At 46.9% G+C, this 14,169-nt stretch overlaps 1 protein-coding gene, 1 long non-coding RNA gene and 1 other non-coding gene across 6 annotated transcripts; all 3 read right to left on the reverse strand.

The window, feature by feature from the left end:
* Positions 1–180: 180 nt before the first annotated feature.
* Positions 181–2,365, reverse strand: LOC135236180 (uncharacterized). Of its 4 annotated transcripts, none has more exons than XR_010324524.1 (2): positions 705–2,365; positions 181–572 (listed from the first exon to the last, which is right to left on the reverse strand). It is a non-coding gene; the product is annotated as an uncharacterized LOC135236180 (long non-coding RNA). The 4 variants fall into 4 exon arrangements; XR_010324523.1 differs by having other exon boundaries at positions 181–599; XR_010324522.1 differs by having other exon boundaries at positions 181–624.
* A 128-nt stretch (positions 2,366–2,493) lies between these two features.
* On the reverse strand, positions 2,494–13,293 carry rilp (Rab interacting lysosomal protein). The gene is given in 8 exon segments (XM_064303255.1): positions 2,494–2,524; positions 2,925–3,041; positions 6,671–6,871; positions 7,585–7,672; positions 7,674–7,771; positions 9,095–9,216; positions 9,976–10,096; positions 12,333–13,293. Coding segments are annotated over 7 exon segments (1,134 nt in total). The 5' UTR covers positions 12,720–13,293; the 3' UTR covers positions 2,494–2,524.
* A 212-nt stretch (positions 13,294–13,505) lies between these two features.
* On the reverse strand, positions 13,506–13,579 carry trnat-agu (transfer RNA threonine (anticodon AGU)). Its single transcript has one exon. It is a non-coding gene; the product is annotated as a tRNA-Thr (tRNA).
* Positions 13,580–14,169: the final 590 nt, after the last annotated feature.

Below are 14,169 nucleotides of genomic sequence, written 5' to 3' on the forward strand. Positions count from 1 at the left end.
TTTACAAACCCCACCTTCACCCCCCTCCCCCTGCTGAATCCCCCCCTCCCCGCAACGTCTCAGGAATCCCAGTTAGGAGGGGAGTCTGGGACATCCCCTCAGAAGCTGAGGTCCCCCTCAGTTTCCACCCCAATGCACAGAAGGCCAGGATGGGCCAGTCAAAGACACGCCTCTCAAAGGTTTGTTCAAATAGATTTTATTTTGGGTTTCGCACAGTACCATACAACGCTTCCCATTAAAAATAGATCACTTTAGCATGCTTACAAAAATATATAAATGCACATTTCTGAATGGGGAGGAGGCCACCGAAGGATTTTGGCAATAGTACAGATTGGGGGGGATGGGAGGGGGTGGGGCAGAGGGGCAGGGAGAGTTATTGTCCTGCTTCCTTTCATTTCACCTGAAGGTGCTGCGCGTGCATGTGTGTGTGTGTGTGGGGGAGGGGGAGGGGGGGGCAGGCAGGAAGGGCACAGTCCCTCCCTCCATTTCCCACCTCATCCCTCCCAACTCAAGACTCCTTATCAAAGGCAGACCCACCCAAACACTGCTGTACCATCAAACACGAGAGTGGCCTATGACATCACACACCACAGAGTGGCCTATGACATCAAACACGAGAGTGGCCTATGACATCACACACCACAGGTGTGGCTAGAATCACACGACCACAGGTGGCCCATGACATCACAACCAGACTACAAGACCTATGACATCACACACCACAGAGTGGCCTATGACATCACACACCACAGAGTGGCCCATGACATCACACACGACAGAGCGGCCTATGACATCACACACCACAGAGTGGCCTATGACATCACACACGACAGAGCGGCCTATGACATCATGCATGACAGAGCGGCCAATGACATCACACACACCACAGAGTGGCCTATGACATCACACACACCACAGAGTGGCCTATGACATCACACACACCACAGAGTGGCCTATGACATCACACACGACAGAGCGGCCAATGACATCACACACACCACAGAGTGGCCTATGACATCACATGCATGACACGCATGACCATTAACGCTCCGTATGCAGTAAGGTACAAACAGGGGGGGAGGCGGGGGGGTAATATTACAACGTAAAATGTTTGCACCAAATGTGGCAGGTACAATAATTCTGCCGCATTACACGCATAATTTTCATCATAAAAACTGTCAAAGGGAGATCTCTACATATGTCCACAACCCGGATCTATTCATTACAGGCCGTCATTCGATGTTCAGCAAGTAAATGAAATGAAAGTGATTTACTGTAATCTGCTATAGAGGAACACATTCAGTACGACCGCACTCCTAATCTGCTATAGAGGAACATATTCGACCGCACTCCGCCTCCAGTAGGGGAACTAAATTTAGACCGGCTGCTCTTTAACGCTGAACAGCCGTCACCCACCAGGTTCAGGAAGGCAACTGAGAAAAGAGGAAGCCCCTGACTTCCTCCCACGCACTGCAGGGGGAAGCGCCGCCATTTTAATGGCCCAGTTACACTCGCGGCCTCCTCATTCATATCAACACATCAAAAGCGCTGCAGAAAAATAAAACTTTCCATTAAGACCCCATGGAGAGAGGGCACTGGGCTGACCAGCTGGGTCCCCAGAGGGCCCAAGCCAGGCACAGAGCCGACAGAACCGCACTGCCAACCCGCAGAAACCCCAAACTGCCAGCACAATGCGTGCTGGGATACTGGAAGATCCCTCTGCGGTACAGTTGGCTGTGCTCGCTTTATTTATATCTACATAGAATACTGCAGAGATATTTATTTTTTTAAAAACATATTGTATTTTTTAAGCAGCTCAAAGCCTCAACAAATTATTTTTGTTACTTCCTCTGCTTATTGATTCATATGGTTTTAAACCATGTGTCAGTCTGAAGGTGATGTAATGCCCCCTGGTGGCCCAGAAGTGCACCAGTTTTTTTTTTTCCCTTTCAGATTTCAGTTGTAAAAATGAACACATTTCAGTATCTTTGGTTTACGGGGTATATCAACAGTCTTTCGATGTTGTAAATTCCACACAAGCTAAATATAACACCTTGTTATATGTAAAACACCACGTTGTACATAATCAAACAGAATACAGTCCATCAGACAATTACATATTAAAAATATAAAAGTGAGGAGACAATGCGGATTTAGAGCGAGTCAGTTCTCTTAGGAAGCAGCGGTCTGCCCTGTGGGCCAATCGTGCTGCGGCTGCTGCCCTGTGGTCCAATCATGATGCAGCAGCTGCCCTGTGGTCCAATCACGCTGCGGCTGCTGCCCTGTGGTCCAATCATGCTGCGGCTGTGTCCGTCGCCTGTAGTGTTGCCCTGTGGAGGGGTGGTGGGGAGGGGCTGCGTGGGGTTGGAGGTGGTGTGGGGGGCTTTAGGCGGGGGGGGGGTGGGTCAGGAGGCCTGTAGCTGGCTCTACCTGCAGGGGGGGGCCGCTCATCATCAGCACGAGGTTCAGGACGAGGCCTGGGGGTGTTGATGGCTGGGCTCTTTCCACTGCCCGAAGGACAAACCTGGGGTGGGGGGTGAGGGTGAGTGGGGTGTGTAGTGTGGATTGAGGTAGTAGTGTGTGTGTGGTGTGACGTGTGTTGGGTGTGTGTGTGTGTGTGTGTGAGTGTAGGTAGGTGTGTGCGTGTGTGTTTGAGTGTGAGGGTAGTGTGTGTGTGTGTGTGTTTGTGTGTGTGTGTGCGTGTGCATGCATGCATGTGTGTGTGTGTGTGTGTGTGTGTGATTGAGTGTGAGTGTGAGGGTAGTGTGTGTGTGTGTACGTGTATGTGTGTGTGTGTGTTTGAGTGTGAGTGTGAGGGTAGTGTGTGTGTGTGTGTGTGTACGTGTATGTGTGTGTTTGAGTGTGAGTGTGAGGGTAGTGTGTGTGTGTGTGCGTGTGTGCATGCATGCGTGTGTGTGAGAGACTCACAGGTTCCTGATGCGGGACTCAGGCGGTTTCCCATCAGTGCAGTCTGTGCTCCCTTTGCGCTCAAAGAGAGGTCCCTTAGCATCATCGTCACTATGGAGATAAGCCACACCCAAAACCCATCAATAATCACACCTTTTTGCCGCCATATGTATTTACTCATTAATTTGGAATGCACAGTCACAAGTATAGGTCTGTGCTATTGCATTAGCCCCTCCCACAAATTCAGGAGGCCGCTTTCCTGCACAACATGAACCGCCCGTTACCATGGTCACAATGGCACAAGGCTGTCATCGGCCCCGCACCCTAACCTGCATTAGTCCCCGCCTCTTAACCCACCCTATTCCCCGCCTCCTAACCCACCCTAGTCCCGCCCCTAACCCACTCTGGTCCCCGCCCCCTAACCCACCCTAGTCCCCGCCTCCTAACCCACCCTATCCCCGCCTCCTAACCCACCCTAGTCCCCGCCTCCTAACCCACCTAGTCCCCGCCCCCTAACCCACCTGGTCCCCGCCCCCTAACCCACCCTATTCCCCGCCTCCTAACCCACCCTAGTCCCCGCCCCCTAACCCACCCTAGTCCCCGCCTCCTAACCCACCCTAGTCCCCGCCCCCTAACCCACCTGTCCCCGCCCCCTAACCCACCCTAGTCCCCGCTCCTAACCCACCCTAGTCCCGCCCCTAACCCACCCTAGTCCCCGCCTCCTAACCCACCCTGGGCCCCGCCCCCTAACCACCTAGCCTCTGCCTCCTAACCCACCCTAGTCCCCGCCTCTAACCCACCTAGTCCCCGCTCCTAACCACCCTGCATCCCAGCCCAACCACCTAGTCCCTCCCTCCTCGACTCTGCACTGCCTCAGAATGCACCAGCACTGCCTTAACACACCTCTGCTACCTATGGGCACGGATTGCATCACAGGAAGCCAGACATTCTCATCATTCAGATCTCCACTGCAACACGACAACACTAACACACACACATACAAACACCACACACATACACACGACAATGCACAAACTGGTTTACCATACACATTGATACAGCAGCTCTGCAACATCACAGACATAAGTATGTATACACATACACACCATTCACACACAAATTATACACACACATACACTATACACACACTAGGCTTTCCTCTTTGTAATGATATTAAAAAGAATTTTACATTGGCTCACGCAAATGGGTTTTCAGAAACATGATTTTGTCACAAAAAAATGGACTTCCTTGACATTTTGAGGTTTCTTGATGAGTTTCCTTCAAATAATGTCTAAATAAAAGAAGTGTTCCACAGTTCCCCTCTTCATTTATTTAGACATTATTTGAAGCTACTTCAAATGAACTCTTTTCAAAAAGAGTGACGATCTCTAATTTTCTCTCAATCGAGAGGCCAACCCATATTTAGGGGTACAAGCAGGTGTGGTGTCTTTAAGTGTGTGCATATGTGTAATTGTAATTCAAGTGTTACATAACACTCTCTGTTATTTAAGTGTTCCCAGGGCAAAAGGACAAAGTCATGGTAGCTTTGGGCCTGTTAGCCTTCCTGTTGAGTTAGAAAGAGTTAACAGTAACTGTGTCTATGTGTTTTTCCCGCTCTTTTGGCTAAGTAGAAAGCTAGTACAAATATGTTTGTCACACAAGCCTGTAGCCGTAAGTGAGAAAGAACCAGGCCCCTGTTAGCCAGAAGATACAGCCCTCAGCTCTAACCTTTTTAAGATTACCCTCGCTATCCCTCGCCTCACCAACTAAGTCCCCATTACATACCGAGCTAGCTGACTGCTACTTAAAACCAGCTAATAACACTTAGTTTGCATTTTGTATCAAAGTCCTCCTTTCAAAAACAAGTTTCAAAGACAATCACGTTACAGAAACCGATGAGAAGAGGCAGACAATCATTCATATTCCTTTGTGAGTCTCTGCACAGGTTTATCAAAGATAAAGGTTACCACATGATTGCTTCCTAATCACAAAATAATCACAATGAGACGGTTCATTTAAAAGTTCGGCAGAATCATTTTCATCGTTTATGAATGATTATAAAAAAACAATTCAGATTGCAAAAAAAAAGTGTACCTTTTTTCCCCCAATTGAATTAAGTTTCATCTTAAAGGTCCCAAATTTTATTTTCAAAAACATATCCAGTGAGTCTCACTCCCTTCAAGCTGAGCAGGCTGTTTTGGGTGGGCGTTGCACATTTTTTCCCCCAAATGCTCTGCCTTGATTGGTTATCTGACTGGGAGTGACAGGAGCGCCCCTCCTATCTCCTGCCCACGCAACTCCTGCTCTAACAATGAACATGGTGTCCTTAAGATATTTGGCAGTTATTTCCCCCGGCTGTACTGTGCTCAAAATGGCTTGACTGCTTTTCCTACAATGTAAATAAGTTATATATTACCTCATCCTTTTTTCTAATAAAAAAAAAAGAAGCATTTTACATGACTGTGTTATTTTATCATTTATTATTCTTGTACATGATTATCGTTCGAATTGGTTGCAGTATCATCAAAATAGAACAGTGTGAACCATTAATATTAATAGTGTGTGTTCTGATGTTTGACGGTCTGTGGTGGGACTCCCCGGATAGAGACACCACAATCTCAGTAGGTATCTCCCTGCATAAATAAGAGGTTCCCGCTGTTCTCCCTGCATATTTCCACCAGGTACTCTGCTGATATTTTTATGAGTTATAAAGCACTGGCATGTCCTATTGCCATGGATCTATGACGTGGCTCCTCCACACAACTGATTCTCGTAATGTAAGATGATATACCTCAACTGACACTTACGGCTTAGGAGATGTACTCAACACCGTATTTTCAGTGAGAAGAAAACTGATTTATATCTTGTATAATAGACTAATTATAGACCTACCAACGATAGACCTAATAGGCCTACCAACTAATCTCTATCATATCCAGGCCTAAGTTTGACATTTCCTGATGGGGAAAAGCCTTGTGAACAAAATCAGGTGTTGCGTGTTGGTTATTTATTGCATAAACCAGCTGAACACTGAGGATATTGAACAAACTTCTGGATCACCTAAGGTCTCTAAGGGTTAAGTTCAGATGGTGCGTGGTGTGGTTCACACAAAAGAAACCTAGTTTCTGAAACTGGCAAGACTATACGGTGCGTTAACTTCCTTTATGAGACTCTGTGTCGTCATTTTCGTTCTGCCCTGGAGTTTCCCGCTTGCGTGGTCACGCCACAGCAGCGGATCGTAATCATAGCGAATCAATTTGTCACGTAAATACCGTCTTTGCGTAAATCACCTTACGCATCACGACTTAGCTAACTGAATGTATTGTAAGGTCGTACGTATTCAGGAAACATTTTTCATTATTAATGTCATGGCTCCAGTATAAGACTGTCATTTAAAGGTGTGTTTAACAGGGCATGGGTTTGTTCACTGATACTGTTGGGAAACAACATGCCTGACATTTCAGAACACATTTTCTAAACACAAAATACACCCATTCAATACATTTTTCATAAACTCCCCTTGTGTGAATACGTCACTTGTGAGAATAAAATATTCCGGGATAGACAGATCAATAAAAAAAATGCATTTTCAAATACAAATACTTAAAACATACCCAAGAACACACTAACACATGAACACACACACACACACACACACACACACAATGCATGCATTCAGCCAACTATAAATGTAGCTGGCTGCCCTGCCCCCTCCCCCTCCCCTCCCCCCCCCTCCCCCCTGCCCCCTGCCCCCTGCCCCGACCTTTCCACGACCCCCCCTAAGCCCCGCCCACCTCTGGTAGTAGGCCAGCTCCTCCTGCACCAGGAAGAGGTTGGCCTTCAGCTCGTTCCTCTCGTACAGCATGTCCCGGACTTCCTGTTTGGTGAAGCAGGGCCTGTCCGGGTCCTTCAGGTCGATGACCAGTTTGTCCGTCAGGTCGAGCTCCGCCTTCCCGGGGTCAGCCTGTCGGGAACACCGACATCACGTAAAGAACGTCGTCTCCTTAAGAAACGTACTCGCGTTTCTCTCAGCTTCTCGCACGCGGAAAGCAAAACCCTTCGTGTTTATGGTTGCTTGACCTTCGAACGTGAAACTCGTAGCTCTCAAAAAACTGTCACGTAATCTCTGCCGTGGAAGTCCCCGTTCTGGATGGTGTCACCAAGCTGGCATTTATGACCACCGATTCTCCTGACAATACAAAGTCTGGCTCTCACAAATAGGCAAAACAAACCCAGAGCACATGCCCTAAACTTTAACGACGTTAACTGCAATATTCCAACTCAGTTTGGGAGCAGAAATGTTTATGAAGGGAAAAGTAGAGTGGGACAGTGTTTATGAGAACAACAGTGTCTAGTGTCCCACATACACACCCACACTCACACACACCTACACACACTCTACACACACACACCCACACACCACACACACTCACACACAAACACACATACACACCCACACTCACACACACAAGCATATTCACTCACACACACTCACACTCACTCACACTCACTCACTCACACTCACTCACACTCACTCACACTCACCCTCACACTCACACATACACACTCATACACACACACAAGCATATTCACTCACACACACACACACACACACACACACACACACTCTCACTCCACCTACACTCACTCCACATCACACACCACACACACACACACACACACTCACCCTGCGGGTCTGCTCTCCAGCTGGGCGCTCAGTCTCTGGATCTCTTTCTGTTTGTGGCACAGGTCGGCCTCCAGGTCGCCTGCGCTCCACTGCGCTCTTCAGCTGCGTCTGCGTGACGCTCTGCTTGTGCCGCAGCTCACCGTTCATCTTCATAAAGCGCTCCAGCTGCTCCTGCAACTGCGCACACACACACACACACACACACACGCGCTGAGCACGCTGTACCAGTAACACCACCTCATACACACACACACTGAGCACGCTGTAACAGTAACACCACCTCACACACACACACTCTGAGCGCGCTGTAACAGTAACACCACCTCACACACACACACACACACCTGAGCATGCGAACATAATACTCACCCCACCACACCACACCACACCACACTGAGCTGCGCACTAACAGTAACACCACCCCACACACACACACACACACACACACCACCACCTGAGCACCTATACATCACACCACACACACACACTGAGCCTGTAACAGTAACACCACCTCGGACCCACAGCCCACACACCTGAGTCCGTTCTGTGAACAGTAATATCGCCCTCCCCACACAGCACACCACCTGAGCGCGCTACTAACAGTACCACCACCTCACACACAACCCCACCACTGAGCACGCTGTACACAGAAACACCCACACACACACACTGAGCACGCTGTAACAGTAACACCACCTCACACACACACACACACACACTCTGCCTGCTGAAACTAAGGTTGTGTATGTATGTCGTGACAAAGACCAGGCTAAGGCTGTTGTGTATGTAGTAGAAAGATCAGGCTATGGTTGTGTGTGTATGTCGTGACAGAGATCAGGCTAAGGTTGCGTGTGTCATGACAGAGATCAGGCTAAGGTTGTGTGTGTATGTCGTGACAGAGATCAGGCTAAGGTTGTGTGTGTATGTCGTGACATAGATCAGGCTAAGTTTGTGTGTGTGTATGTACTGTCTGAGATCAGGCTACGGTTGTGTGTGTATGTCGCGACAGAGATCAGGTTAAGGTTCTGGGTATATGTCGTGACAGAGATCAGGCTAAGTGGGGACACTGTTCAGACTTGTTATCTGAGGTGTGGCTGCTCTCCAGCTCACACCTCCGCACATTACTCATTGATCTGCTGGTGCTTCTGGAACAAAAAAAACACGAAACTGACAATCCTTTGACCTTGAGTGTAGCCCAACTCCATCTCTAACATGAGCTAAGACAACACAACAACACTGTCCTGACAATGACCGTGTGTGTGTGCATGTGTATGTGTATGCACGTGTGAATGCATGGTGTGTGTGTGTGTTTCTGTGTGTGTGTGCGTGCATGTTGTGTGTGTGTGTGTGTGTGTGCGCACAGGTGGTATGTGTGTGTGTGTGCGTGTGTGTGTGCGTTCGTGGTGTGTGTGTGTGTATGCACGTGCGTGTGCGTTCGTGATGTGTGCTGTGTGCACGCGCGTGTGTTTGTGTGCATGCATGTTTCTGATGTTCTCTTACCGCCTCCACCTCTTTGGAAACGCTGCTGATCTCCTGGACTTTAGCTCTGATCTCGTCCCTCTGTCTGTCCACCACCTCCTTCAGCTTCAGCATCAGCTCCCGCTCCTGCTGCTGGACCTGGCCTGAGGACAGAGCCCTGGATCAGAACCCCTCAATAACCCTGAGGACAGAGCCCTGGATCAGAACCCCTTAATAACCCTGAGGACAGAGCCCCGGATCAGAACCCCTCACTAACCCTGAGGACAGAGCCCTGGATCAGAACCACTCAATAACCCTGAGGCCCGAGTACTGAGGACAGGCAGCACAGGGCCTTTCAAACCAACTGGGCCCTTCTGGAACACTCCCACAAACTGAGGTCCTTCCATTTCAAGGATGAAATGTCCGAGGACAGCCAACACATGCTTAACGTTAAGAAGGAGATTTTCCAAGAACAACTGATGGAATTTACATAAGAACCAGTACCGCGGCATTAAACGGAAATGGAAAACTCCTGTGGGTTTTCGCTTGGCGAACGCAACGCAGCGTAAACGCACTATGGACCTGCAGTACCGAGGGCTCTCTCAACAGAGCGTTCTCACAGCACATGGTGTCAAACAGATGCTGCAGAAACGTGCTGCCACTGAACTGCGCACTCATGGTTTGGATACCGTATAGGTGTGTGCATGTATGTGTGCTTTTGTGCATGTCTGTGTTTTTGTGTACGTGTGTGTTTTTGCGTATGTGAGTGTGCATGTGTGTCTTTTTATGCGTGTGTGTGTGTGTTTTTGTGTACGTGTGCATTTTTGTGTGTGTGTGCGCGTGTGTGTGTGCGCGTGTTTGTGTTTGTGTCTGCGTTTGTGCATGTGTTCGTGCTTGCACGCGTGTGTGCGTGTGTGTCTTACCTCCCTTGCTGTGGCTCTTCAGTTGAGTGAGCAGTTCCTGGTTCTCCTCCTGTAGCTCCAGCATTTGGCCCTCGAGCTCCTCTGATCTCTTCCTCCATTTCTGCTCCTTCTGCTGGAGGTCCTGCGACACACACACACACACACACACACACACACACACACACACACACGTACATGCACACACACACACACGCAAGCGCGCACACACACACACAACCAGCTATTACACAGAGGAAAAACACACGCCCTCACACAAAAAAAAAAACAGCACCTATAGACACATGCAGAAACAAGTACCCATTGCGCACACGTGAATGTACACTGCTGTATTCCCACTTTGAGGCCTGTGCACACATGCACGCACACGTGCACTCAGTCACACTCAAAGGCTTCCCTGGCCACTTTCTTCATTTTAATTCTCACAAAACTGTGTGTTATAATGAACCTAGTAATCTCTGACAAGCAAAGACTGTAAGGTTCAGTGATCCTTTGTTTTGTCTGGAATGCTTTATGGGTGTAGCTGTGAAGTCGAGGCACCTCAGTTCCATCTCGTTACATTTTGATTGCATTGTTTTCATCGAGCAATTCTCCTCAAATGGCGGATGCAAAAGTGCTGACCTTTGCTATTTTGACTACAATAAAACCAGTCGTGCAGGAATGGCAACAATGTTCTAACTGCATACCACCAACCTATCAACCGCTCTGGATAAGAGCGTCTGCTAAATGCCTGTAATATTGGGATAGTTACGCCAGACAGGGGAAGGGGCTGTGGACGGTCTATATCTTCTAGACGTAGTTGCGTTCTTAAAGTTGCTACATTGGGGTCTACACCCAGAGTTACATCGTGTCCTCGCAGACCGTACAGTGAAACACTGTGTTCTTTTTTAGCCTCCTTTGCCCCCCTCCCACCGCGAGACACAGTGCAGCCCTTCTCTCTGCCCCTGTGGGTGGGAATACGGGGGGCGTCAGACATGAATATCACATAAATATAACGTAATGTAAATGTACCATTACCTTTTACGACTTCCCCACAACTATGGAATACTGTTGCGACAAGCGCAATAGTCTGCCAATAGCAACATTTTGTCGTACCATATCAACGCGTGTTCTTGTGTAGTTATGTTAGCTAAGAGTAAAACACAAAAATGACACTGTCAGTCTTCTGACGCAAGAAGCAAAATGTTAAGTAGAACAGGTGTGAATGTGTCGTTATTCGTTAAGGGGGGAGAAAAGGGAAGTGATATATTAAGACATTTAAAAACTATACCACAAAAGAACAACTCTAGTTGGTCAAATTCTATTTTATTTGTTTTGCTGGAAATTAACACTAGACAAAAAACTATAATGACACTGAAAGTGAAAATATAAGCATATCATTCCAATCATATTCTGTACATACATGCATACAAAACAGATCGTTTCAAAAGAACGGCTTTCAGGACAATCAGCTCTAAATAACGAACTCCCAATCAAACCAAATAAATTACGTGCAATGGTTACACAATACTATTGCGTAACAAGCCAACCAGCTATCCGTATTCTTAAGAAAATACTAGCCACGGTCAAGTGCTAGTCGAGTACAACGTCGGTGTACAGAAAGTGACCACGGAAACAACAAAGACTTTCTCTACGTTCCATTTACGAATTCAACATATGATTTAGCCCGATGGAATTCAACGTTAAGTTTGTTGTTCACTCATGAGACACTACGGCAGACAGAGCTATGGACGTTGGATATGTGGAAAACCCCCCCAACATGACATGCTAGGTTAATAGGCTACAAGACACTAACGATGGACTACTTAATAAACGGCAAAATTATAAGAGCACGTTTTAGCATATGCGAGTTATTTAGTGTGCTGTAGCAGGACTGCGTAAACAATAAAATGTAAACCTCAGAAAAAGCATTAGACTATTTGAGAACAGCTGGGATCAAAATACAAGACTGTAATAACTGACATTAAACATAAAAATACACATTGAATATTTGGAAGGAAAATGACTGACATCACAACGAGGGAATTACTCCATTTTGTTTAAAAATGATAACCCAAGTGGACATCGACGTTGCCACTTACAATGACATAATTCAAAAGCACTACCAAGCTTCTCGCATACCCTACATAAGTTGAGCAAACTACTTGACAGGTATCCGCGGGGAATATTTCTGCGGTGGGCTATCAAATAAAATGAATGTATGTATTTATTTATAAATGTATTTTAGGATATAAATGGTATATAGTAAGTCTTCCCGAGTACTTTCGATTGTGATAGGAAGGACGCACACGTAGCTATTTATAGTTACTCGGTGTAACCGGGTTAGCGGATTACTTAACTGTGTTTAAATCGCGACTTACCCTTATTTCGTTATTATTGTAACTGTCGTCCTCAGAGTCTTTCACGCACCTCTTCTTTTGTTTCTGTATCTGCAGAGCCTCGAATGCCTTTAAGATCTCCTCTTCTTTGGAACTGTGCACATGGTTCCTAGCTGCGAAACTCTCCAGAAACTCCAGAACTTTAACTATTTTAGGCACCAAGCCCTCGACGCTCTCTTTACCAAAGCTATCAATTAGCTTTTCGACCTCGGACCCGATCAGTTTGGCGATTTCATACACATCGTCCACAGTCAGGGCTGTAAATATCCGTTCCAAACAGGCGTCTGGCTTATTTACGTCCAACTTTGCTTCCATGTTTCTCTCACAACTCTTGTTCATCGCTGCACCAACATTAGCTACCGTGCACATAATAACAGCAACTAAACCCACGTCGGTAGCTAAAAATCCTGCTGTGTGACCTGTCAGTCGTCGATTTGCTCTGAGACGATGTAACGCGCTTTCATTTTTGATTTCAAAATGAACCTGAAGGCTATCAAGCTAGCTTGTGTATTTCCCTCCGGACACAATCGAAACGCATGATTCAAGACCAGTTTTAACACGCTAAATGTAAACCGAGTAGGCTATTCACTACGTCACGTAACATTTATGGTACTTCAGCTCGAACTTGGGCGGTTTTGGTGATAGCTACGACATACGTAGCCTACCCTTGAACTGTTGGTAATCAAGCGGAAACTAACGATAAATGTGCTCAGTGCCAGAGTCTTCAGAAAACTGACCTTTTAATGGATACGCAAAATTTATGACTTTCCGAGTTGTTGTCCATGATAAAACCCTCCTTCGCTGCTGACCAATGGCGGGCGAGTCTGCTTTCCCCACGCTTGTTCTCTCGACTGTAATGTAATGCAAGACAAAGCGTGCGAATAGGTTTTCTCTAAAAGCCATTCGGCTCGAGAAGCATTTAGCCTATCTGGACCTTCTTTGTTTGCTTGAGAAAATAAATCATCATGGCTCCGAAATGAACCCCGTAATGTAGCGAATTTATATACCATTTTGGACAAAATATGCGTACTTCTGCAGGGCGGATATAGACAACCATATCTGCACAACATGTGGGATGTTCTCATGGTACCATTAACGATAGTTCATCGCAGTACGTATTTCATCTAACCTAATTATTCTAGGGTCTTTTCCAAAAGGCACCGCTGGGATTCGAACCCAGGATCTCCTGTTTACTAGACAGGCGCTTTAACCAACTAAGCCACGGCGCCAGATGGGGGTGAATGCCAAGCATAGATTCAGGAACGGTTAAGCCAGTTAATATAATAGACAATATAGCGATATTCTTCAGTAATGTTGCAAACTTAATGTGAACGAACAACACGGGGAATCCTTATTTTGTATAGTATTATAAAACGGAGATCTCATATTTAAACATAGCACCAAATGACAGCAGACTGCATTGCACTAACAGGATCTACTTTCATAAAACGTTAAAACTAACATACAGGCCAACGATTCCACCTCATTTAGAACCCTGCAATTTTAAAAGTCCGATCTATAGGGTACACAGCCGCAGATCAGAACAGGTCGCGTTTTACGTCCCCTCCTACCTTTCGACGGCCTAGACCGTGAGCACGCCAGTGCTAGTTTAGCTCCTCAATCTCTCACATTGCGCTCACTCACTGCCAAATACAAGTTGTAAAGTCTACAATTAAATTAAATATTATAAAAAGTTCAGGACAAGGGGCTTACACTACTCCCCGTATACTCGCCCGGGTGGTCTTGTGCTTCGTTCCCGAGGGAAATAGCCTACTTATGATCCCCGCTGCAAACCTGTACTAAGGTCTTCCATCAGGTC

This window comes from Anguilla rostrata, chromosome 12 (assembly GCF_018555375.3).
Source record: "Anguilla rostrata isolate EN2019 chromosome 12, ASM1855537v3, whole genome shotgun sequence".
Lineage (NCBI taxonomy): Eukaryota > Metazoa > Chordata > Actinopteri > Anguilliformes > Anguillidae > Anguilla > Anguilla rostrata.